The sequence below is a fragment of the Callithrix jacchus genome, chromosome 7 (assembly GCF_049354715.1).
Source record: "Callithrix jacchus isolate 240 chromosome 7, calJac240_pri, whole genome shotgun sequence".
Taxonomy (NCBI): Eukaryota; Metazoa; Chordata; class Mammalia; order Primates; family Cebidae; genus Callithrix; species Callithrix jacchus.
Window position 1 is genome coordinate 16501241 of NC_133508.1, and position 27657 is coordinate 16528897.

Genomic DNA, 27657 nt, shown 5'->3' on the forward strand with positions numbered 1-27657 from the left:
CTCAAAAGCATTAAAATGAATTGCTCCATAAAGGATGAAAGCTGTCTGTGTCAGGGCAGGCCGTGGTATTGAGGAGTTTCAAATGAAAACGTGGGTTGTGAAGTTGACAAGTTTTACCTACAATGAAGATTTTTAAGCCATTTTGCCTTTCTGTCATTTTCTCTTGACAGGAGAGGGAAGTGTGTGTTTATCTTTCTTCAAATTCTCATGAAGGTCACTCTGGAATCATACATTAAAGAAGCCCGGGCCACACTTAAGCTTCAGCCTCATCTGTAGGAGAAAACTGCCTTCGCATGATGCCTTTTCCAGAGAATGGGCTCTCTTCAGGACGTAGACTCACAGGTGGGAAAAGAAAGAAGACCTTACCTGGGTAATCATTCTTGTCTATGTCTGAATCTCCTCTTAAAGTAAAGCCAAATCCGGAAGGGACAGCCTGTGAGGCCCACACTCCTTGCAGCACTTGGGAAGGCTTGGTGTTTAAGCCTCCCTTGTTCCCGTTATAAATGAGCACTTGGCCTCTTTGATCCTTGCCTGCAAAGGGCACGCTGATGGCAATGTCTGAAAACAGAGACAGAAAAGCCTAGTTTATGTGTGTATGTATTTACTTCATTTATCCATTTTAGAGACAGGACCTCACTCTGTCACCCAAGCTGGAGTACAGCAGTGGGATCATGGCTCACTGCAGCCCCAAACTCCTGACTCAAGTGCTCCTCCTCCCCCAACTTTCCCAGGAGCTGGTGCTACAGGTGCACAACACCGTGTCTGGCTACTTTTTTTTTTTTTTGGAGAGATGGGGACTTGCTGTGTTGGTGCAGGATGGTCTGGAATTCCTGGCCCTGAATGGTCACCCCACCTCAGCCTCCCAAAGTGTTGGGATTAAAGGCATGAGCCACTGTGTCTGGCCATAGAGATCTTTCTTTTTTAAGTACAGAAGAATTGTTTAGAAATAGAGTTTGGCATATTCAAAGAGCAGTATCAAAAAGTCTAAAGGGTTTATTATGTTTTCCATGAAAATCCTTTAGTACTGCTGCAATGACAAACTATTTATTGCCTTTATCTATCGAACAAATATTTATTAAGAGCCTACTATGTGCTGAATATAGTGGGTACAACAGCAAATTAGACACTTAAAGCTCCTACTTTTAGAAAGTTATATTCTAGTACAGGTAGTTGACAATTTGAATGGAGAAATAATCAAGAAATTATCAGAAGCAATAAATGCTATATAGAGAATCATTTATTTTTTTAAGATGGAGTCTTGCTCTGTTGCCCAGGCTGGAGTGCAGTAGCATGATCTCAGCTCACTGCAGACTCTGCCTCCCAGGTTCAAGCGATTCTCTTACCTCTGCTTCCCAAGTAGCTGGGACTACAGGCACATGCCACCATGCCTGGCTCATTTTTGTATATTTAGCAGAGACAGGGTTTCACTGTGTTGGCCAGGCTGGTCTCTAACTCCTGACCTTGTGATCCACCCACCTCAGTCTCCCAAAGTGCTGGGATTCCAGGCATAAGCCACCGTGCCCAGCCCTGGAGCCATAAGCTTTTTACACGTACTTTGTTTTATGGCGCTTTAAAAATGACTAACCGTATGCTACTGAGAACTGTTTTATCAAAGAATGTGTAAGAGCACAGTAACATTTGCCAAATATACTAATCGATACTAATCTGATGTGAATACTTCCAAGCCTACTCTGTTAGAGCAGGATCCTGTTACTTCCTTGACTTCAATCAAGAAACCTACTATACCTAGGTTCTTAACTTAAAGGTTCCGAAAATGTATGAAAACTTGTGTGTGAGGAGAGGGTACTTGGACAGGTCTCATAAATTCTAACCTAAAGAACTACAAGCCTGGCTGGACGGGCGTGGTGGCTCACACTGGCAATCCCAGCACTTTGGGAGGCCAAGGCGGGTGGATCATTTGAGGTCTATGTTACATTGTAACATAGACATTTGAAAGAAAAATTTTCAGAAAGGTGAAAAGGGAAGTTTCCATGTAATATTTATGTTAGTTGAAACATATAAACTTAAAGCTACCTTGAGATTTGTGATAGTTTATTAGAAATCAATAATAACAACTGTACCCACACACACCATATTGAATACTTTAAAACAGGCATTGTTTCCCTTATGCAATAGTGATGACACATAAATGACTCCCACACTTTGGTTTAAGTTACCATTGTATCCATCTTGGTTCAGGTCTCCTAAATGCGCCATAGCACTACCGAACCTCCCAAACGTTTCTGTGCCAGTGAGGATCTGGGGGTCTCTGAAGAGGAGAGAGCTCACTTGCAAATACAGGTAGATTTGCCCTACTTCTCTGGGGTTACTCTCAAATTCACGCTCCATAAAGAGAGGTGCCCCAACCAGGACGTCATCCAGTCTGTAAGGAACAAAGGAAGCAGTTCAGCACACTGGCAGAGAGGAGAGTCATTCTGGGTGTGTTTGTAATCAACTAGACCAGTACATTTCTATTGGTATGTTTCCTCTTCTGAGGGTCATTTTACGATCATTATATGTCTTTTACTGCTTTATGACTATGGAATAGAATACTGTAAGAAATAAGAGTTGTTAAATTTTCACACTGAACATCTTAGCTATGTTAAAAATGTCTACTGTAAGAAAATCACAGATATTTCACCATCTTCAGCTTTTTAGTACATTTTCAGAAACTGCAGTTATACAAAGAAAACATATCAAGAAAGAACAAAATAGCTTTTTGTAAAAATAGATTAGAGTTTGTCTGCAATTAATATAACTATACATTTAAATTACTCAGTTTTTATGCAGTAATCATGTTTAAAATCAATTTTGTCCTTCTCTTTCCTTTGTTAGCTCAATTTAAATAAAACAGAGATTAGAGAGGTGTATCAAGCTGGCTAGAAACGTAGCAAACAACTTTTCAGCCCAAATAAAAATTTATATTCTTTGGATTTGTAGATTATAGCAAAAAACTAATATGTGATTTTTAAGGTTAAAAAAATTTAGGAGACGTTCAAGCAAATAATTTTGAGAGAAAGATATAACCACCTGGAGAAAAAAATCAAAGAGTGGTTACAGGTGTTTCCTTCACAGAGCCAGATGGGCAGGAAGAGGACTAGAATGAGAACTTTCACCTTGAGCCTTCTAAGCAATTTTTAAAAAAAATGTATAATCTGTAATTTTTATTTTAAAAATTTAAGTCACACCAACCAAAAAAAGTATGTGTGTGTGTGTGTGTATGTATGTGTGTGTGTGTGTGTGTGTGTGTATATATATATATATAAATAAAATTTGATCTAAATTTATAGTCTCTAATAAAGTGTGCCTGCAGATACCCTGTCTTGGCAGATGCAGTAATCTGAAGGGTGACCTGAGACAGGAATATATATTTGCATTTGACTTTTATGCCTATGTAGTTTAGGTAATATGGTGAAGTTTGCCAAGCAAACTGATTAAAATATTAATATAATTTAGCATTATATATTAGTATTATTATAATTTATATAACCATATGAAGAAAAAATATGTATAAAATTATATAACAATGTATATTAATACTTTATGAAATATATAAAATTATATAAATTCAGTATATTATATAGATAAAAGCAATACTATATTAATATATATTAATATCTAAAAATTAAGCTATATCAATAACATTGATACATGTATAATAAAATCAATAATATATTAATATGTATAAATAACATATATTAATAACAGATTCCATATCAAGTGTCTCATATACATATTTAATATAATTAATATCAAAAGGCAGGAATGAAGTGGGAACAGTTACTGAGAACCAGAAACTTTCTTTAAGATCTGAGCAGTCTAAAAGACACTCCAACATCACTCTGACCTACTCTCTCTCCAATTTCTGGCCTTCTTTGTGGTATTTATCTAGGGTCTTCAGTCTGAATCAAAAGACATTCCGTGTACTTCTTATGTTTAAGATACTTTGATACCTATGTTTAAATAATGTAACGATGACGATTAGGTCAACCAATTCATTCCCTAATAACTTACAAATGAGGTTAAACTACTGCCCATATTACTATAAACAAGGCAGACTGGGAAAAATAATATGAGGCAATCAAATTGATGCTGGGTATCCTGGACCAAGGAGAGGCTGGGTGCTTGGAGGGAACTAAGGAAGTTTCCATGGAGGAGATGGCATTGGACCTGGGTGGGATTCTGAAGTGGGCTTTCCAGGTGGAGTTGTTGTGAGCCAAGGCAAGGGTCCCTGAGTAGAGTCAGAGTAGGGTAAGTGTGTAGGCATGCTCAGTGCTAGGGGCATTTCAACTAATTTAATTGTGAAAGTAAAATGTACAAAGAATTCTTAAAAATCAGCCAGATCAAGAAAAAATATGTAACAAGATATATCATTATATATTATATATTATTACAATCGATATTATGTGTATATGATATAGAATAAGAAGAAAATAAGCCAATTAAAAATTGGGCAAAAGATGTGAATGGACACCTCATCAAAAAAGACAGATGGCAAAGAGGCTTATGAGAAGACACTCAATATGATAGATATATCATGAGGAATTGCAAATTACAACCACAAAGAGATACCACTAGACATCTCTTAGAGTGGCTAAAATCCAAAATGCTGATGGCACCCAACGTTGACAAGGATGTAGAACAATAGCTCTCATTCATTGCTAATGGGAATGCAAAATGACACAGCCACTTTGGAAGACAGTGTGGCAGTTTCTTACAAAGCTAAACATAGGCTTACCATGCAAGCACAAAATCGCTCTCATTGGCAGTTACCCAGATGTGTTTAAAACAGAGATGCATACAAAAAGATGCACACAAATGTGCATCGAATAATTGCCCAAACTCAAAAGCAACCAAGATACTCTTTATTTTTATTTATTTATTTATTTATTTATTTATTTATTTATTTATTTATTTTTGAGACGGAGTTTTGCTCTTGTTACCCAGGCTGGAGTGCAATGGCACGATGTCGGCTCACCGCAACCTCCGCCTCCTGGGTTCAGGCAATTCTCCTGCCTAAGCATCCCTAGTAGCTGGGATTACAGGCACGCGCCACCATGCCCAGCTAATTTTTTGTATTTTTTTTAGTAGAGATGGGGTTTCACCATGTTGACCAGGATGGTCTCGATCTCTCGACCTTGTGATCCACCCGCCTCGGCCTCCCAAAGTGCTGGGATTACAGGCTTGAGCCACCTTGCCCGGCCCAAGATACTCTTTAATAGGTGACTGGATAAGCAAATTGTGGTACATCATATGAGGCAAAGTATTCAGCATTGAAAAGTGAGCTATCAAGCCATAAAAAGACATGGAGGAGCCTCCAATGCACACTGCTAAGTTAAAGAAGCCAATCTGAGAAGGCTACATGCTGTCTGATTCCAATTGTGTGACACTGGAGAAGACACACTGATGAAGGCAGCAAAAAAGTCACGCCTGGGTTGAAGTTTTATGCAACCTAACAGTGTACATAAGTTGCTATGCTTTTAATGTGTCTCCCAAATTTCATGTATTGGACACTTAATCTTCAGATGCATATATTGATGGCATTTGGAGGTGAACCTTTTGGTAGGTAATGAGGATTAGATAAGGCCATCAAGGTGGAGCCCCAAGATGGGACCTATGGATTTATAAGAAGAGGAATGGGATACAGAGCTGGAATGCTCTTGCCCTGTTTGCCATGTGATGTCTGGCACCGCCTCAGACCTCTGCAGTGGGTCCCCAACAGCAAGAAGGCCCTCACCAGATGCAGCCCCTTGACCTTGGACTTCTAGCCTCCAGAAGTATAAGAAATACATTTTTTTCTTTATAAATCATCCAGTCTCAGGTATTCAGTTACAGCAACAGAAAGCAGGCTAAGCCATATGTTGTTTTAACATAGAAACTTTTTGGTTTCTTTTTTTTTTTTTCCATTAGTACACTTTGCCTGCTAATGCCATGACTAATTTTCAGAATTTAGTTATTAAAAGAATACACATTAGTGGACTATGTAGTAGATATCAAACCAACCTAATTGATAGGCAAAAACTAACATCACTTCAATTACATTACAGAAATTAATTTATAACCTTTTTATGGTTGAATTTTTTTAGATTTTCTACCTAATTCAATCATAATGATACATCCTGTATGAACGAACATACTTGGACGAAATCTAGGATAAATATATAGTTCCCTAAGCTGTTTGCTTTGAAACATTTTTCTATAAATTGTTCTCAAGTTAACTGCTAAGAATCTGTTTAAATTTGGCTCCTTTTGGTCCTGCAGAGGTTAGAACCAATAGTCTTATAGAAAGCATCCAATGGATTAAATTGTAATTCAGTGAATTTCTGAAGCAGCATAACTATTATAAGGCTCAAGAGCCATAAGAAAAAAGTACGTGCTTGCTTAGGCATGAGATAAAAAACATCATCCATTTGTTGTTAACAAGTTTGTCCAGAAATTCCTAACAAAGCTGACACTGACAGAGTTTGTAGTACTGGAAGTCTCAAGATACCAAACTGAAGATAATTTCCCCGGCTTGTTTATAATTTCATCACTGTCACAGGCTTGACAGCTTGAACCATCAACCAGCATGTACACAACTGTTGAGACGAAATGTTGGCAGTCCAGTCAATCATACTGGGAGATTTTTCTTAACAGAAAAATAGTGGGGAAAATTTCCACTACTTAGCTTATTTGGTCACTTTACTTATTGACGCTGTCTTTTTGCTTTTTCCTGACAATAAGATTTTAGAGCTTTTTTAGGGATCTCGTTTCTGTTGCCTAGTTTTCAAAGAGTATGTGTTTTCTAAGAATGTTCACTAGAGAGCCTCCTGCATAAATGAACTTAATTGTCTCCAGCTTGGGGAAAGTAGAGGCTGGTTCAAGCCCATAAACGTGTGTGCGCACGGGAGTCCTCACTTCCGAACCATGAGCAATGATCTAGCCACGTGATTTTTTTAAACCCAGTGAAATATCTTGTACATATCATCATTATTGTAATTTCAGACTTCACTTGAGCGGTTATCTGGCATCTTTATTTGGCCAATCTCAATTACTTCCAGAGCATGCTTAAAATAGAACCTTGAATTTACACAGCATGTAAGTAACTTAAAACAGCAAATGATATACTGAGAACTGTGGGCACTTTATGAATGGCATTAGTAAGTTAATGGAAATATTCTTCAATCTAGTCTAAAGAATTCAGAAAATACTATATAATAAAAAAATAATATGCATAGCAACTTTTAAGAACATCAAGAAAGAAGAAATTATTACTTTAAAAAGTATGGAACCAAAAGAGAGCCCGCATAGCCAAGTCAATTCTAAGCAAAAAGAACACAGCGGGGGGCATCACACTACCGGATTTCAAACTATACTATAAGGCTACAGTAATCAAAACAGCATGGTACTGGTACCAAAACAGAGATATAGATCAATGGAACAGAACAGAGGCATCAGAGACAACACAACATAGCTACAACCATACAATCTTTGATAAACCTGACAAAAACAAGCAATGGGGAAAGGATTCCCTGTTCAACAAATGGTGCTGGGAAAACTGGCTAGCCATGGGTAGAAAGCAGAAACTGGACCCCTTCCTGACCCCTTACACCAAAATTAACTCCAGATGGATTAAAGACTTAAACATAAGACCCGGCACCATAAAAACCCTAGAAGGAAATCTAGGCAAAACCATCCAGGACATAGGAGTAGGCAAGGACTTCATGACCAAAACACCAAAAGCATTGGCAACAAAAGCCAAAATAGACAAATGGGAACTAATGAAACTCCACAGCTTCTGCACAGCAAAAGAAACAGTCTCTAGTGTGAATCGGCAACCAACAGAATGGGAAAAAATTTTTGCAGTTTACCCATCTGACAAAGGGCTGATATCCAGAATTTACAAAGAACTCAAACAGATTTACAGGAAAAAAACAAACAAGCCCATTCAAAAGTGGGCAAAGGATATGAACAGACACTTTACGAAAGAAGACATATATGAGGCCAACAATCATATGAAAAAATGCTCATCGTCATTGGTCATCAGAGAGATGCAAATCAAAACCACATTGAGATATCATCTCACGCCAGTTAGAATGGCGATCATTAAAAAATCTGGAGACAACAGATGCTGGAGAGGATGTGGAGAAAAAGGAACACTTTTACACTGTTGGTGGGAGTGTAAATTAGTTTAACCATTGTGGAAGACAGTGTGGCGATTCCTCAAGGCCTTAGAAATAGAAATTCCATTTGACCCAGCAATCCCATTACTGGGTATATATCCAAAGGACTATAAATCGTTCTACTACAAGGACACATGCACACGAATGTTCATTGCAGCACTGTTTACAATAGCAAAGACCTGAAATCAACCCAAATGCCCATCGATGATAGACTGGATTGGGAAAATGTGGCACATATACAACATGGAATATTATGCAGCAATCAGAAATGATGAGTTCGTGTCATTTGTAGGGACATGGATGAATCTGGAGAACATCATTCTCAGCAAACTGACACAAGAACAGAAAATGAAACCGCATATTCTCACTCATAGGCGGCTGATGAAAAATGAGAACACATGGACACAGAGAGGGGAGTACTAAACACTGGGGTCTATAGGGGGGAAAGGGGAGGGCCAGTAGGAGGGGGAGGTGGGGAGGGATTGCCTGGGGAGAAATACCAAATGTGGGTGAAGGGGAGAAAGCAAACAAAACACACTGCCATGTGTGTACCTATGCAACTGTATTGCATGCTCTGCACATGTACCCCAAAACCTAAAATGCAATAAAAAAAAACAATAGTTATAGCAACATATTGAGATAGATAATATAAAAATATGTAAATTGAGACCAAAAAAAAAAAAAGTCTGGGCTGGGCGCAGTGGCTCATACCTCTAATCCCAGCACTTTGGGAGGCTGAGGCTGGTGGATCATGAGGTCAGGAGATCCAGACCATCCTGGCTAACACAGTGAAACCCCATCTCTACTAAAAATACAAAAAAATTAGCCAAGTGTGGTGGCCGGCACCTGTAATCCCAGCCTCTCAGGAGGCTGAAGCAGGAGAATCTCTCGAACCTGGGAGGCAGAGGTTGCAGTGAGCCAAGATTGTGCCACTGCACTCCAGCCTGGGCGAGAGAACAAGACTCCATCTTAAAAGATAAAAATAAAACATTCTGTCTTTGTTACTACCATTTTTTAAAATAAACTTTTAATTTTAGAACAGTTATTGATTTACAGAATTATTGCGAAGATAGTACAGAGAGCTCCCCACACCCAGTTCCCCTGTTATTAGCACCTTATGTTAATGTAGTACATTTGTCATAATGAATGAACCGATAATACATCATTATTAACTAAAGTCCATATGTTACTCAGATGTCCTGAGGTTTTCCTTAAAGTTCTTTTTCTTTTTTTTTTAAATTGCATTTTAGGTTTTGGGGTACATGTGCAGAACATGCAAGATAGTTGCATAGGTACACATGTGGCAGTGTGATTTGCTGTCTTCCTCCCCTTCACCCACATCTGGCATTTCTCCCCATGCTATCCCTCCCCAGCTCCTCCCCCACTGTCCCTCCCCTATTCTCCCCAATAGAACCCAGTGTATAGTGCTCCCCCGCTGTGTCCATGTGTTCTCATTGTTCATCACCCACCTGTGAGTGAGAATATGCGGTATTTCATTTTCTGTTCTTGTGTCAGTTTGCTGAGAATGATGTTCTCCAGATTCATCCATGTCCTTACAAAGGACACGAACTCATCGTTTTTGATAGCTGCATAATATTCCATGGTGTATATGTGCCACATTTTTCCAGTCCAGTTTATCATCAATGGGCATTTAGGTTGGTTCCAGGTCTTTGCTATTGTAAACAGTGCTGCAATGAACATTCGTGTGCATGTGTCCTTATAGTAGACTGATTTATACCCAGTAATGGGATTGCTGGGTCAAATGGAATTTCTATTTCTAGGTCTTTGAGGAATCGCTGCACTGTCTTCCACAATGGCTGAACTAATTTACACTCCCACCAACAGTGTAAAAGTGTTCCTATTTCTCCACATTTTTTAATGATCGCCATTCTAACTGGCGTGAGATGGTATCTCGATGTAGTTTTGATTTGCATCTCTCTGATGACCAGTGATGATGAGCATTTTTTCATAAGTCTGTTGGCCTCATATATGTCTTCTTTCGTAAAGTGTCTGTTCATATCCCTTGCCCATTTTTGAATGGGCTTGTTTCTTTTTTTCTTGTAAATCTGTTTGAGTTCTTTGTAAATTCTGGATATCAGCCCTTTGTCAGATGGGTAAACTGCAAAATTTTTTCCTATTCTGTTGGTTGCTGATTCACTCGAATGACTGTTTTTTTTTGTTTTTTTTTTTTTTGCTGTGCAGAAGCTGTGGAGTTTGATTAGGTCCCATTTGTCTATTTTGGCTTTTGTTGCCAATGCTTTTGGTGTTTTGGTCATGAAGTCCTTGCCTACTCCTATGTCCTGAATGGTTTTGCCTAGATTTTCTTCTAGGGTTTTTATGGTGCCGGGTCTTATGTTTAAGTCTTTAATCCATCTGGAGTTAATTTTAGTGTAAGGTGTCAGTAAGGGGTCCAGTTTCTGCTTTCTACACATGGCTAGCCAGTTTTCCCAACACCATTTATTAAACAGAGAATCCTTTCCCCATTGCTTGTTTTTGTCAGGTTTATCAAAGATTGTATGGTTGTAGATATGTTGTGTTGCCTCCGATGCCTCTGTTCTGTTCTATTGGTCTATATCTCTGTTTTGGTACCAGTACCATGCTGTTATGATTACTGTAGCCTTGTAATATAGTTTGAAGTCCAGTAGTGTGATGCCTCCTGCTATGTTCTTTTTGCTTAGAATTGACTTGGCTATGCGGGCTCTCTTTTGGTTCCATATGAAGTTCATGGTGGTTTTTTCCAGTTCTGTGAAGAAAGTCAATGGTAGCTTGATGGGGATAGCGTTGAGTCTGTAAATTACTTTGGGCAGTATGACCATTTTCACGATATTGATTCGTCCTAACCATGAACATGGAATGTTTCTCCATCTATTTGTGTCCTCTCTTATTTCGTTGAGCAGTGGTTTGTAGTTTTCCTTGAAGAGGTCCCTTACATTCCTTGTGAGTTGTATTCCTAGGTATTTTATTCTCTTTGTAGCAATTGTGAATGGCAGTTCATTCTTGATTTGGCTCTCTTTAAGTCTGTTATTGGTGTATAGGAATGCTTGTGATTTTTACACATTGATTTTATATCCTGAGACTTTGCTGAAGTTGCTTATCAGTTTCAGGAGTTTTTGGGCTGAGACAATGGGGTCTTCTTCTAGGTATACTATCATGTCGTCTGCAAATAGAGACAATTTGCCTTCTTCCTTTCCTATTTGAATACCCTTTATTTCTTTTTCTTGCCTGATTGTTCTGGCTAGAACTTCCAGTACTATATTGAATAGAAGTGGTGAGAGAGGGCATCCTTGTTTAGTGCCAGATTTCAGAGGGAATGCTTCCAGTTTTTGCCCATTGAGTATGATATTGGCTGTTGGTTTGATGTAAATAGCTTTTATTATTTTGAGATACGTTCCATCAATACCGAGTTTATTGAGGGTTTTTAGCATAAAGGGCTGTTGAATTTTATCAAAGGCCTTCTCTGCGTCAATTGAGATAACATGTGGTTTTTGTTTTTGGTTCTATTTATGTGGTGAATTACGTTTATAGACTTGCACATGTTGAACCAGCCTTGCATCTCTGGGATGAATCCTACTTGATCACGGTGGATAAGCTTTTTGATGTACTGTTGCAATCGGCTTGCCAGTATTTTATTGAAGAATTGTGCATCTATGTTCATCATGGATATTGGCCTGAAGTTTTCTTTTCTTGTTGAGTCTCTGCCAGGTTTTGGTATCAGGATAATGTTGGTCTCATAAAATGATTTGGGAAGGATTCCCTCTTTTTGGATTATTTGGAATAGTTTCAGAAGGAATGGTACCAGCTCCTCTTTGTGTGTCTGGTAGAATTCGGCTGTGAACCTATCTGGGCCTGGGCTTTTTTTGTGTGGTAGGCTCTAAATTGCTGCCTCAACTTCAGACCTTGTTATTGGTCTATTCATAGTTTCAGCTTCCTCCTGGTTTAGGCTTGGGAGGACACAGGAGTCCAGGAATTTATCCATTTCTTCCAGGTTTACTAGTTTATGTGCATAGAGTTGTTTGTAATATTCTCTGATGATGGTTTGAATTTCTGTGGGATCTGTGGTGATTTCCCCTTTATCATTATTTATTGCATCTATTTGGTTATTCTCTCTTTTCTTTTTTATCAATCTTTCTTTTTTATCAACTTGAAAGTTCTTTTCTTTAAGGATGTTGAATATTGGCCCCCACTCTCTTCTGGCTTGTTGAGTTTCTGCTGAGAGATCTATTTTGTTGATCTTTTCAAAAAATCAGCTCTTGGATTTATTGAGTTTTTTGAATGGTTTTTCATTTCTATATCTCCTTCAGCTCTGCTCTGATCTTAGTTATTTCTTGTCTTCTGCTAGGGTTTGTGTTTTTTTGATCTTGCTCCTCCAGCTCTTTCAATTTTGATGTTAGGGTGTCAATTTTGGATCTCTCCACTCTTCTCATGTGGGCACTTATAGCTATATATTTTCCTCCAGAGACTGCTTTAAATGTGTCCCAGAGATTCTGATATGTTGTGTCTTCATTCTCATTGGTTTCAAAGAACTTCTTTATTTCTGCCTTAATTTCATTGTTTATCCAGTCAACATTCAAGAGCCAGTTGTTCAGTTTCCATGAAGCTGTGTGGTTCTGAGTTAGTTTCTGAATTCTGAGTTCTAACCTGATTGCGCTATGGTCTGAGAGACTGTTTGTTATGATTTCAGTTGTTCTGCATTTGCTGAGGAGTGATTTACTTCCAATTATGTGGTCAGTTTTAGAGTAGGTGTGATGTGGTGCTGAGAAGAATGTATATTCTATGGATTTGGGGTAGAGAGATCTGTAAATGTCTATCAGGTTTGCTTGATCCAGGTCTGAGTTCAAGTCCTGGATATCCTTGTTAATTTTCTGTCTGGTTGATCTGTCTAATATTGACAGTGGAGTGTTGAGGTCTCCCACTATTATTGTGTGGGAGTCTAAGTCTCTTTGTAAGTCATTAAGAACTTGCGTTATATATCTGGGTGCTCCTGTATTGGGTCCATATATATTTAGGATTGTTAGCTCTTCTTGTTGTATCCATCCTTTTACCATTATGTAATGTCCTTCTTTGTCTCTTTTGATCTTTGTTGCTTTAAAGTCTATTTTATCAGAGATGAGAATTGCAACTCCTGCTTTTTTTTGCTCTCCATTTGCTTGGTAAATCTTCCTCCATCCCTTTATTTTGAGCCTTTGTGTATCCTTGCATGTGAAATGGGTTTTCTGGATAGAGCACACTGATGGGTTTTGGCTTTTCATCCAATTTGCCAGTCTGTGTCTTTTGATTGGTGCATTTAGCCCATTTACATTTAGGGTTAATATTGTTATGTGTGAATTTGATACTGCCATTTTGATGCTAGGTGACTTTTTGCCCATTAGTTGATGCAGATTCTTCATTTTGTTGATGCTCTTTAGCATTTGGTATGTTTTTGAAATGGTTGGTACTGGTTGTTCCTTTCTATGTATAGTGCCTCTTTCGGGAGCTCTTGTAAAGCAGGCCTGGTGGTGACAAAATCTCTGAGTATTTGCTTGTTTGCAAAGGATTTTATTTTTCCTTCACTTATGAAGCTCAGTTTGGCTGCATATAAAATTCTGGGTTGAAAGTTCTTTTCTTTAAGGATGTTGAATATTGACCCCCACTCTCTTCTGGCTTGTTGAGTTTCTGCTGAGAGATCTGCTGTGAGTCTGATGGGCTTCCCTTTGTGGGTGACCCAACCTTTGTCTCTGGCTGCCCTTAGCATTTTCTCCTTCATTTAAACCCTGGTGAATCTGATGATTATGTGCCTTGGGATTGCTCTTCTTGAGGAATATCTTTGTGGTGTTCTCTGTATTTCCTGGACTTAAATATTGGCCTGCCTTCCTAGGTTGAGGAAATTTTCCTGGAGAATATCCTGAAGAGTATTTTTCAGCTTGGATTCATTCTCTTCGTCACATTCAGGTATACCTATCAAACGTAGATTAGGTCTCTTCACATAGTCCCACATTTCTTGGAGACTTTGTTCATTCCTTTTTGCACTTTTTTCTCTAATCTTGGCTTCTCATTTTATTTCATTGAGTTGATCTTCGACTTCTGATATCCTTTCTTCTGCTTGGTCAGTTCGGCTGTTGAAACTTGTGCATGCTTCATGAAGTTCACGTGTTGTGTTTTTCAGCTCCTTCAGTTCACTCATATTCCTCTATCTTTTCCTCAAATCTTTTTTCAAGGTTCTTAGTCTCTTTGCATTGATTTAGAACATGTTCTTTTAGCTCACGGAAGTTTCTCATTACCCACCTTCTGAAGTCTGATTCTGTCATTTCATCATTCTCATTCTCTGTCCAGCTTTGCTCCCTTGCTGGTGAGGAGCTGTGGTCCCTTGTAGGAGGCGAGGTGTTTTAGTTTCGGGTGTTTTCCTCCTTTTTGCACTGGTTTCTTCCCATCTTTGTGGATTTATCCACCTGTTGTCTGAGTTTGCTGATTTTCCGATTGGGTCTCTAAGTGGATGTCCAGATTGTTGATGATGAAGTATTTCTGTTTCTTAGTTTTCCTTCTAACAGTCTGGCCCCTCTGCTGTAGGACTGCTGAGGTCGACTCTAGGTCCTGCTTGCCTGGGGTAAACCTGTAGCAGCTGCGGAACCGTGAGGGTTGCTACCAGTTTCTTCTTCTGCTATCTTTGTCCCTGAATGATGCCTGCCAAATGTCAATCTGATCAGTCCTTTGTGAAGTGACTCTTTGGATATGTGGGGTCAGGGAGCTGCTTGAGGAGACTGTCTGTACTTTATACTTGAGGAGACAGTCTGTACTTTATAGGAGCTCAAGTGCTGAGCTGTGAGCTCTGTTGTTCATTCAGGGCTGCTAGGCAGGTACGTTTAAGTCTGCTGCAGCAGAACTCATAAAGCCCCTTTTTTTTCCTCAGGTGCTCTGTCCTGGGGAGTTAGGGCTTTATTATGAGTATCCATTGCACTGTCCTGCGCAGCAAGGAGGCAATCTAATCACTGCCTGCCTGTAGTGGTTATGCTGAGCTGCCATGGGCTCCGCCCTGGTGCTGTGTGTAATTCCCTGTAGTCCTGTTTATATGTGTGGTTAGAGCTGCCGTGGTAATGATGGCTCACCTCTGTAGTGGCAGACTCTCTCTGTTATGACGGGTTGCCTTGGCAACGGCAGGCTGTGTCAGCAATGGCAGTGTACCTCCGTAGGGGTCGAGTGCCTCAGTAATTGTGGACGCCCCTCCCCCTCCGAGCTGCACCATCCTGGGTTCAGCTGTGCTTGCCGTGAAACTCTCAATTGTGAGCGTTTCCAAGTGCTGTTTTTTTTGTTTTTGTGGGGGTGGGAGCTGCGGAGCCTGATCACCTGGCTCCCTGCCTCAGAGCCCTTTTTTTTTTTTTTTTTTTTCAAGTTGAACGGTTGACTCTCCCCCAGGTGTTCCAGTCGCCTGGTGAAAGGGCACTGGGATCTGTGTGATTTCCTGTGCAGCAACCCACTGTGCTGGCTGGAACCATGTTGCTGCCCGGGAATCTCCTGGTCTGGCTTTCTGTTTAAGTCCCATTTAATCAGATGAATGTGCTAATCTGCCTTCTGAAATCTCCAATTGCCGGTTTAACAGGGCAACCAAACCAGTGAATTTTGTACGGAGTGCCGCTGCGCTGCGGACCCGGCCCAAACAGCTGCACTGGTGGCCTGTGCGGCTCCTACACCTGTGAATCTCCTGGTCTGTGGGCAATAAAGATCCATCTGGAAATGCGGCGTGCACTCACCATCTGCGGTTTCACTGGGAGCTGCAATCCTGAGTTGGTCCTACAGCGCCATCTTCTCTCTCCCTGTTACTACCATGTTTTGGTCAACAAGAAGCCAATGAGGTCCTTTTCTCACAATTTGTTTTTAAAACATGACAAAAAAAGTACTATAAATGTTGTCACAAAACTTTGCTATAGACTATGCATGTTTCCAGGAAGAACAGGTGCCCCGCAGGGCATACGGCGAAACTTGGGAAAAGTTCCGAGGATTTAAAACAGGAGTGGGCCGTGGAAGAGAACACATGGAGTGGAGCCGTATAGCAAGGGAAAAGCCCCTGGTGCTTGTATGTGACCGTCTGCAGGGAGAAACATGTCTATGCATATTTGAAAGGCCGCAGTGGGGTCTTTTGTTTCCCCTGCAGCATGCGTTCAAGAAATCTGGACGGTATGCTAGGTTTGCCTTCAAGTCCTTCTTCAGCTGTTTTCTTTCCAAATGACTAAAAGGCTTTGATTACAAGTACAGTCCACCTAAGTTGGAAATCTTGAATGACAGTCTTAATGGCTACTTTATTTTTACAACTTAGATATGTGAAGATGAAGGCAATTTATTTTTAAATTAACTGCTTCCAGGGTAAGATTGAGATTCAACTATAACTTTGAAATACATGCAGAGTGCAAGCTGCCATCTCCTGCCACTGCTGTTGTGCATACCGAGTCATTTCACTGCCCTCCAAGCCGCTGTCCTGCCTCCCCTGGTGCATGGCAGGAGGCTTCCAGAAGGCTCGGTGGCCATCTAGAGCTGGCAGACAGAGCACAGCTGATCACACTGAAGCCTGAGCAGGTACTGCTCACCTGGAATCCCTGTGGTTCACAGGACGTGTTAGCCTTCTTGGAAGTGGACTTGTTGTAGTCGATGGGAGAGTTTGTGTGGCACCGTGTGTGGTGGTTTGGAGTAAATGCAGTGACTCGCACACCTTCATGATCCAGTTCCCCAGGGTTCACTCTTCACACCTCTCCACTGATTCTTGAATATGCCTGGAGCTCCCCACTCAGGGAATACGCACCTTTTGCTCTTCCACAGGGAACACTCCTTTGTCCCCCTTACATCATCATGGCTGGCCCTCACCTCCTTTAGGTGTTTCCTCAGCTGAAATATATATATATTTTTTTTTTGGAGACAGAGTTTTGCTCTTGTTGCCCAGGCTGGAGTACAGTGGCATGATGTCGGCTCACTGCACCCTCTGCCTCCCAGGTTCAGGCAATTCTCTTGCCTCAGTCTTCTAAGTAGCTGGAATTACAGGTGCCAACCACCATGCCTGGCTAATTTGTATTTTTAGTAGAGATGGGGTTTCACCATGTTGGCCAGGCTGGTCTTGAACTCCTGATCTCAGGTGATCCACCTGCCTCAGCCTCCCAAACAGCTAGGATTACAGGCGTGAGCCACTGTGCCCGACCCTTCAGCTGGAATATTAGACCTTCACAATCTACCCAACTGGGGATTCCATCCCTTCAGATACTCCCTATCTCTCCTCTCTATTTTAACAAGTTTATTTAATAGACTTTATGCTTTAGAGTGGTCTTACATTATTTAGATTCAAAGCAAATTTGAGCAGAAAGTATAGGATTCTCCCATTACCCTCTCCTTACACTACAAACTTCCACACCATCACATCCCCCACCAGAGGTGCACATTTGTTCCAATCATTGATCCTACATTCATACATCATTGTCAGCCAAAGGCCATGGTTTACATTGAATTCACTCTTGGTATCAACCTTCTATGGGTTTACCAAATATATAATAAGGACATGTATCCACTATTACTGTATCATACAGAGTCATTTCACTTCCCTAAAAATCCCCTGTGCTTCACCTGTTCATAGCTTTCTCTGTCAGAACCCCTGGGAAACATGGCCTTGTTACTGTCTTTCTAGTGTTACCTCTTCCAGAACTGGAATAACATAGAATGCAGATCTTTCAGACTGTCATCTTTCACTTCACAATATGCACTTAGGGTGTGTGTGTGTGTTGAGACAGAGTCTCACTCTGTAGCCCAGGCTGGAATGCAATGATGCAATCTTGGCTCACTGCAACCTCTGCCTCCCAGGTTCAAGCAATTATCCTGCCTCAGTCTCCCAAGTAGCTAAGACTACAGGTACCCACCATCATGCCTGGCTAATTTTTGCATTTTTAGTAAAGACGGGGTTGGACAGGCTGGCCTTGAACTCCTGACCTCCTCAGGTGATCAACCTGCCTCAGCCTTCCAAAGTGCTGGAATTACAGGCATGAACCGTTGCGCTCAGCCCCTCTGTGTGTTTTCATGACTTGATAGCTCATTTCTTTTTAGCACTGAATAAAATTCAATTGTGAGGATGTATCAGAGTTTATGGATTCATCTACTTGGTTGCTTTCAGCCCTTTTGTTTTATTGTCTCCGTAATACTTGCAACTATCTAACATAGTTTACTCAGTTAATTCTCGTACTGCCAACCTTCCTAACTCTAGTATAACTTTCATGAAGTTATGGGTTTCTCTGCACCTAGAACAGTGCCTGCTAGTGCATTGTAGAGGCTTGAGAAGTTTATATTCAATGAAAGAATAATAGAAAGGTATTTCCCAACAGGAATGAAAGGTATGAGATTTATCTCCAATTAAATGCCATGACAACATAAATAAAGTCAATTGATAGCTATTTGAAGGCCACATAAAATATCTAGCAAAGATAGAGCTAAAGTGTTTAACCCATTGCGTAGAACATAGTAAGGATTCTTCAGATATTTGCTTTCTGTGAAAATGTGAGCTCCCTGAGAAACCCCATCTGTCTTATTTGCCTGTGTATTCTGGGCACCAAGAACAAAGCCTGGCACATGGTGGGTGACCCAATAACATTTTGGGGTGGATAATCAATATAGCTCATTCTAATGGTTTTTTATTTAATGATTCATTAATCTACCTGTCAGGTGCTTTTAGTGAATCAAAGAGGTGTTTAATCATAATTTATTTTTGAAATAATGACTTAAACGCAATTTTACTGTGCTGTTTGGTCCATGTTCAACTGTAATTTTACTACTGTAATCTGAAAAATAACATTATAATTTCATCTTTTCCATGAGTGTTAAAGCAATGTAAAAAAGGAACGTTTATGCGTAAATGTTTTGTGAATGTATCACATGCTGGGGAAAATTCTAAGAGTGAAGACAGATACATGAATGTCCTCAGTGGCTATGGATTTTGAATGGCTGAAGACTTTGTAAAATGAAAAGGAAATAAAATAGTCCTCTTCTAGAAGCAGCAGATGTGGAAAGTCAGCAGAGACAAATCGGGTGGCAGAGCATTGTTTAATAGATGCATCCTCTTGTCGTGAACCAAAAAAAAGTTGAGGACAAGAGAGCCTTTATCTTGTTGAGGCAGTAAGGAATGACATATTTTGTGAAGGGAAAATACACATCTTTATGGATGAATATAACGTCTTATATATGAGGGAGGTCTAGAAACTTACCCATCGCTGTTTACATCTGATATGACCACGGTATATCCAAAATAAGATGCCATCTGCAAAGGAAAACCGGGAGATGACATTTCATGTCCAAAAAGTCATTTTTGTAGTCACGTTTCCATTACCCCTGAAAGATTCATCTCATTGTGGTGAATTTTTTGCTTTTAAATTCATAGACTCTTGGGCATGGCCAGGGTCCTTGAGTCATTTAGTTTAACCCCTGACGCAGTGAATAATTTTCCCCATCATAACTCGGACATCTGCTTGGACATCCTCCGGGATGTCCAACAATCAGCCCATTTAGTTTGTGGACTCAGCTGTCAGAATGTTCACTGCTAAATTTGGCCCTTCTGCGACTTCTAGCACTTAATCCCACCAAGTTTTGCAATCTCGAATCTCACAGAAGGAATCTAATTCCACTTCCATATGATGTTTTATGAAAATATTATCAGGCCAGGTGTGATAGCTCATGTTGGTAATCCCTGCACTCTGGGAGGCCCAGGCAGGAGGGTTGCTTGAGTCCAGGAGTTCAAGACCAACCTGGGTAACATAGTGAGACCACATCTCTACAAAAAATAAAACACAGTTAGCAGGGCATGGTGGCATGTGTGGTCCCAGCTACTTGGGAGGCTGAGGTGGGAGGATTGCCTGAGCTGAGGAGGTCAAGGCTGCAGTAATCTGAGATTATGCAACTACACTCCAGCCTGGGTGACAGAAAGGTCCTGTCTTAAAGAAAAGAAAATAATTTTCACTTGGTTCACCATCCAACTTCTCTGTCTTAGAGAGATGATGCGTGTTACCAAAACACAGATGACACTTGCAAGTGCGCTGATGGTAAGAGAAGAGTTAGGTAGGATTTGCATTTCCTGCTTTGGAGGAAGTATAAAAAGTTTTCATGTTGGGGAAACCCACGTCTCAATATCAATTTGTATTGTGCTTATAGTCAACAAAAGCTCCTAAATCTTTTCCATGAGTATACGTAGTGTACCACAGTCTCCCCACATTTTGATTTTATTTTTTATTTTTTTTGAGATGGAGTTTCACTTTTGTTGTCCAGGCTGGAGTGCAGTGGTGCAATCTTGGCTCACTGCAACCTCCACCTCCTGGGTTTAGGCAATTCTCCTGCCTCAGCCTCCCAAGTAGCTGGGATTACAGGTACCCACTACCATACCCAGCTCAGGTGATGCCTGACCGCAGGTGATCCACCTGTTTGGCCTCCTAAAGTGCTGAGATTACAGGTGTGAGCCACTGTGACTGGCTTCCCTGTATTTTATCTCTGAAGTTTTTTTTTAACCTATGTTTTTGAATTTATAATCTTTTCAGGATTTATACTCTCATCAGATTTGACCCATAGTTCCAGCTTGCCAATTTTGCTTCCATAGTGTGCCAGGCAGTGTTTTAGATGACATAGCTTTCTGTCATGTCCTCATGTAATGAACATATAACCCCTTAGAAAGTGTGTTCCCCAGGGTGCAGAGGCTTTGGTCTGTGTGGTTTGCTGTTCTATTTGAACTTCCTGAGCGGTGTCTGGATTAAAGTAGGTGCCAGGTGCCAAATACTCTTTGCAGAGAAAATAAATACGTGAGTCAACAAGTGGCATGGAACCAGTCAATTCTCACACCTCTTTTCTCTGTTCCAAATATACACAGTGAAATTCTTTTTCTTGCTGTGGCGTTCTGTGGCTTTCCCTCAGAGGAATTTCATCATTTATGCATTAGCTTCTGAGATTCAGGATTACAGAACTAGGTGGTATTGAGGACAAGAAGTTATAGAAAGGCTAAATGTAGCAATGTGTAAAAAGTTTCTAATAATAAAGGAGTGCAATAATCTGGGCAAAGGAGAAGCATTGCTAGATTCTCATTCACTTATTAATTACCACCACTTAGAAATAGTTGTTCAATGTCTATTCAATTTAAGTCTTACTTCTCCAAATCTTCCAAAAGAATATCAGGAGATGTAAAATGCTTTGTTGAAAATTTCAGAGTGATAGACTAAAACCCCACATTATAGCAAAAAGATGTTAAAATTATTTTGTGTTTATTTTAAAACCTGCTGATTTCTTTTTTTTCTTTTTTCTTTTTTTAACAGACACAGTGGTCTCACTATGTTGCCCAGGCTGGTCATGAACTCCTGGCCCCAAGCGATTCTCCTGCCTTGGCCTTCCAAACTGCTGGGATGACAGGTATGAGTCACATTTCTTTAAATACTGAATTGGGAATTTAAAGGGAATTCACATCTAAGGGAAGCCAGTTGTGAATTGATTTTGTTTCTCCAGACAATCGATTTTCTCTACTCTTCAAATTAACATGGTTAATTTTAAATTTATTACTTTCACAGTTTGTACATATTTAGTTTTAAATTAACTGTGTAGTTCTGTTTGTAAATAGTCACATGTAAGTTACAAACACAAGGAGTTCATTTATTTTAGATTTGTCCTGCATTCAAACATGGAGACCTGAGTCTCTATATTACTGAACTAGATATGTAATGGTATATGTATTTGCGTGTATCTCAAATTATAGAAGATTTAGTGGCACATGGGAATTTAGTGGCTTTCGTTTAATCAAAAGGAAGGAGACAGGAAATGGGATGGAAAGGAATTAACATTTCTTGTGGAGTTGTTATATGCCAGGAAATCTTCTAAGTAATCTACAATCCTTGATTTATTTCATTCTTAAAGGGAGCTTGGAAGAGAAACATTTTATTCTTATTTTGCAAAGAGGCTCAAAGAGGTCAGGTGATTTTCCTGTGGTCTCACATGGCTCATGAGCGGTGCAATGGGCAATGGAAGTCTGATCTGTCACCTGCAGAAGTCCAGGCCCTTTTTACAGTGACCTCCTTCCCATATCTTACATCAACACCTTCAGGCATTTATAGACTATTGAAAGATTAATTTAACATAAAACTACTTCCTATTGTTCTTAGAAAAAAATCCCTCGTCCCAAACACAGCCCACCTTCCCAACTAGTCTCCCTTGAGTAGCCCCCAACCCCCGTCCTCAGCTCCTACGTCTCTCTTGCTTATAGAGACTATGACCTTCGCTCTGCTGTTCACACATGTCCCGCTGGTTCTTGTTTGAAAGCATTCATATTAGTCTTCCCTTGCCTGGAAGGCTCTGAATAAGATGGCATTGTTGGCTCTGTCATGTCATTCACATCTCAGCTCAGACACTGCCACCTCAGAGGCCTCCCTGATTGCCCCATCTAAGGGCTTTTTTGACACCTTCCTCCCAGCTTATATCACTCAGTTTTATTTTCTTTAAGTCATCGTTCACAATCTGAAATTATCATGAACATTTATTTGCTTGTTAATAAACTGTCCCTTCCCCACCCTCCCCTGCCACCTCACTGCTGCCTGAGAGCTAGGTAGGATCTGCCTGATGCATGCTTGCATCCTCAGTGCCTAGGACAGTTTCCAGTGCATAGGAGCTGCTCATTAAGTATTTGTTGAATGGATGAATAACTGATATGAATATTACAGTCTACTAGTAACCCAGAGTGATTTTACTTATTTGGTGTAGAAATGCCATTCTAACTGGCATTCATTAAAAAATCTGGAAACATTTAGTATGCACCTAAATTTAAATAAATAAAATTTAAAAAAATATTTCTACCTGTTCGCCAGTGAAATTCTGAATAAAGGTCATATCTGTAGAGTTAATGATTGAAACCTGAAATCATAGAAATTAAACAGGTTACACCATTTGATGTAGAATTGGAGCCATTTTTAAAAATTACAACTTGAATCATTTAAATTTTTTTGTAATGTGTGATAAGTGGTTAGCTAAATGTAAAACAAAAATGGAAGCCCACCGAATGATCTTATTTAAAAAAAAAAGCTAAATGAACTTTCTGTTTATGGTTAAGTCTGGGATGCTTTCAGACAAAATGTATGCTTATTAATCTGAGCTGGAGAAATAAAAGTTGAATTCAAGAATATTGAGGGCAATTAACTTGATAGTTGATTTAATGAGGATTTTTGGCTAAATCCATTTCTGTTCTTATGGTATTATAAATGGATAATTATGGTTCTTTGCAAGAAAACTTAGATTTTAAAATTTTGTCATGCTATCCACATGGCAAAAATATTCCTTTTAATTCTACTTAGCCAACCATGATGCTTGCTAGATACTTTTGTAAATGATGAACTTTATTTCAAATATGGTTTTCTTTCATAAGATCTATTTAGTTGCTTTTCCTAATTTCATTGTAATGGGTTTGAACGATATTGCCCCAAAATTCATGTCTACCCAGTACATCAAAATGTGACTTTATTTGGAAATAAGGTATTTGCCGATGAAATTAGTTAAGGATCTCAAGATGAAATCATCCAGTAGGCTCTAAATTTGATGACTGATGTCATCATTTTTATAAGGACAACTGATGTCCTTATAAAAGGAGGAGAAGACACATGTAGACACAGAGGGCAGAAGGCCACACAGGGAGGGCGGCAGAGACTGGTGGGATGTTGCCACAAGCCAAGCAATGCGAGGGACCGTCAGAGGCTGGAAGGGGCCGTCTATGATAGAAGCCTCCTGTCACAGATGCTCTGGTGAGAACTTGGTTCTGCCCACAACTTGATGTCAGACTTCTGACCTCCAGAACTGTGAGTGAATGAATTCACGTGGTTTGAAGCCATCCAGTTTGTGATTCTATGTTATAGCAGTCTTAGGAAACTAACAGATAATAAATTCACAATTAATTACATTGAAAGTTAAATCAAATAATTTAATTAATTAAAATAATGGAAATAACAGTTGCTTTTATTTCTACTATATGAGATGTATTAAGGTATTCATCATAACCATGGCATTATCATAGGTAGGATGAGCTTTGTGGGTTGTGACTTGCACAGTCACACAAGGCCCTGGGCTTAGATCGGTCCCACCCTTGGTTTAATGCACTGCTGTTGCTGTTCTGAAATTTTTAATAATTTTTGAACAAGGGACCTGTGTTTCATTTTGCAGTAAGTCTCATCAATTATGTAGTTGGTTCTGCACATGGATCAGAACAAATCTAATCTCACGTGTTTTCCTTCCTTTTTTGTCAGGGAGCAGCATGAATTGTGAGGAGGAACTCCTTTAAAAACTCCAGGCTTTTTTTTTTAAATTATACTTTAAGTTCTGGGGTACAAGTGCAGATCATGCAGGTTTGTTACATAGGTATACACATGCCATGGTGGCTTGCTGCATCCATCCCCCCGTCATCTATATTAGGTATTTGTCCTAATGCTTTCCCTCCCCAACCCCCCAACCCCTGCTATCCCTCCCCTACCCACCTCCATCCTGACAGGCCCCAGTGTGTAATGTTCCCCTCCCTGTGTCCATGCGTTTTAAAAGACCTAAAGGTTGCATAAAACAAAACATTTCTTTGAGTATACAGAGGGTCATTAAATTATGATGGTTCAAGTGACAATGGTTCAAAAGTGATAGACATTCTGTAATAATCATACTTCAATTTTGAGTTTTGATCTTTTCCTAGACTAGCAATATGTGATATGATGCTCTTACTTGAGATGTCAATACTTCGGTATACGGTAGGCTTCGTGTGGGATCTTTTCATCCAACTGTGGACTAACGCAAGTGTTCTGAGCGTGTTGAAGGTAGGTTAGGTGGACTAACGCAAGTGTTCTGAGCGCGTTGAAGGTAGGTTAGGTGGACTAACGCAAGTGTTCTGAGCGTGTTGAAGGTAGGTTAGGTGGACTAACGCAAGTGTTCTGAGCGCGTTGAAGGTAGGTTAGGTGGACTAACGCAAGTGTTCTGAGCGCATTGAAGGTAGGTTAGGTGGACTAACGCAAGTGTTCTGAGCGCGTTGAAGGTAGGTTAGGTGGACTAACGCAAGTGTTCTGAGCGCGTTGAAGGTAGGTTAGGTGGACTAACGCAAGTGTTCTGAGCGCGTTGAAGGTAGGTTAGGTGGACTAACGCAAGTGTTCTGAGCGTGTTGAAGGTAGGTTAGGTGGACTAACGCAAGTGTTCTGAGCGTGTTGAAGGTAGGTTAGGTGGACTAACGCAAGTGTTCTGAGCGCGTTGAAGGTAGGTTAGGTAACCTATGACACTTGGTGGGGAGGCGTACTCAATGTGTTTGTAACTTACAGTATTTTCCATTTATGATGGGTTTATCAGGATGTAATTCTGTCTAGGAGCATCTGTACAAGAAAATATCCTATTCCTATAATGTATTTTCAGTACTCACATATCCAAAATTCTGTGCTCCTCTTGGAACTCCAGCAACCAATTCTGGGGATGAAAATAGTCATTTAGAAGGGACAGTACATACATGTAATCATATAATCATATAATCATATAATAAATTAGTAGTAAAGACAGTGCTTTTAAAATGAGTGGCTATCATATAGAGCAGGGGTTCCCAAGTCCCAGGCCACCAACCAGTACCAGTACCCGTCTGTGGTCTGTTAGGAGCCCGGCTGCGCACACAGTAGGAGGTGAGCCACAGATGAGCCAGAACAAAGCTTCATCTGTATTTACAGTCACTCCCCATCGCTCTCATTACAGCCTGAGCTCCGCCTCCTGTCAGATCAGTGGATGCATTAGATTCTCCTAGGAGCTTGAACCCTATTGTGAACTGTTCATGCAAGGGATCTAGGTTGCATGCTCCTCACAAGAATCGAACTAATGCCTCATGACCTGAGGTGAAACAGTTTCATCCCAAAACCATCCTTCACCCACCCCCATTGTCTGTGGAAAAATTGTCTTCCATGAAACTGGTTCTTGGTACCAAAAAATTGCGGATTGCCGATGTAGAGGCTTGGAAGTTTGAAGTAAGGGCTTTGTATTTACAGAAAACCAGAAGTCATATGTCGTCATACTTTGAGATTTGTGTCTTCATTAAGAGTCTCTCTGCATCTCGGTCTTTAGATCCTGAGTCTGGCTTCTTGGGTCTGCAGGTGGTTTATAAGTTAGATCTCTTACTCTGATTCTTCCAGCTTTTGCTATGGTGACATCTTTAATCCTAGTGTAAAAATTACAGTTCTGGTTCCAGAACTTAGAGTCAAGGGAGGGAATGGGATCAGGTGCGAAGCAGCGAGGGGATTCTTGGACAGGAATGTGGATGATTCATCTGCAGCAGTAGGAGGGCGGGGGAAGCTTGCTCCTAAATCATAACACAGGGTTCAGAAAAACAAAGTCACCTGGATAGATTGCCAGGAACGTCGACGGAACTGGTAGTACCCTGTCCAGTTTTCAATAATCTTTATTTGGTATAAATTAAGTTCTCTTGGCATGAAAAACAATCAGATATAATAAAGTTGATTGATTGCACGGTCAGGCCAGTTGGTGAGGACAGATCCTAGAGGACATTTGAGAACATGGCAACCACGACTTCTCCCATCCCACAAACATCAGGAATTTTGTTGTTAAAATATCAGTCATCATCCCACTTAGTAACTGTGGAGTCTGCAATCTCATATGACCACAAACAACACTAAGGAGTTATCAAATGTAATATTGAGTAAAGATGCTCACAATTTTTTAATAAATGGGGTCTAAGGCAAGTCTGAGCTGTCACTCAACTATAAAAATATTCAGTTGGAAGGAAAAATAGACTTTTCCCTTTGAATAACTCAAGGTAAAATCTTCAGGAGTTTTATTTTTTTTAAACAGGGTCTCACTCTGTCACCCAGACTGGAGTGTACTGGAGTGTAGTGACACAATAATCATGGCTCACTGCAGCCTCAACCTCCTGGGCTCAAGCCATCCTCCTACCCCAGCTTCCTGAGTAGCTGGGACCACAGGTGCATGCCACCATGCTTGGCTAATTTTTGCATATTTTGTAGAGACAGGATTTCACTATGTTGCCCAGGCTGGTCTCAAACTCTTGAGCTCAAGTGATCCACCTGCCTTGGCCTCCCAAAGTGCTAGAATTACAGGTATGAGCCATGGCACGTGGCCAGAAGGTTTTTAATATTGAAAATAATCAGGAAAATTTTAGATCCTTGACTTGACAACACGTGAATTGAGTAGCACACTGACTAGTGAGAAGCAAAAATATTTCCTTCATTTGCAACTTAGCAAGGTTCTATCACAGTGGAACTCGTAATTGGTGAGTAGTACAGGTCGAGAATTGACAGCGAAGTCACCATTCTTTCCAACACATCAAATTACGTTCCTGGAATTGGTTAGGGACGGATTCCTTTCTTGAGTTTTAGTTCACTACATCTCACTCTAAAGTGATAACAAAGGCTCTTACCCTTTTCTGAGTCACAAACATGTACGAAAATTGGAAGAAAGCTATGGATTTTCCTGTCAGAATCTTGCATGTAATTGTTAGGGGTTCCAGTCCAGT

At 40.2% G+C, this 27657-nt stretch overlaps 1 protein-coding gene across 1 annotated transcript in view; it reads right to left on the reverse strand.

The window, feature by feature from the left end:
- ITGA8 (integrin subunit alpha 8) overlaps positions 1-27657 on the reverse strand; it is a 194117-nt gene that overhangs the window by 114326 nt on the left and 52134 nt on the right. Inside the window, exons 9-13 of the mRNA XM_002750061.6 lie at positions 25549-25592; positions 22971-23027; positions 19361-19413; positions 2178-2383; positions 367-558 (exon numbers count right to left, since the gene is read on the reverse strand). Coding sequence (XP_002750107.1) covers positions 367-558; positions 2178-2383; positions 19361-19413; positions 22971-23027; positions 25549-25592 — 552 coding nt within the window. The remainder of the gene's footprint in view (positions 1-366; positions 559-2177; positions 2384-19360; positions 19414-22970; positions 23028-25548; positions 25593-27657) is intronic.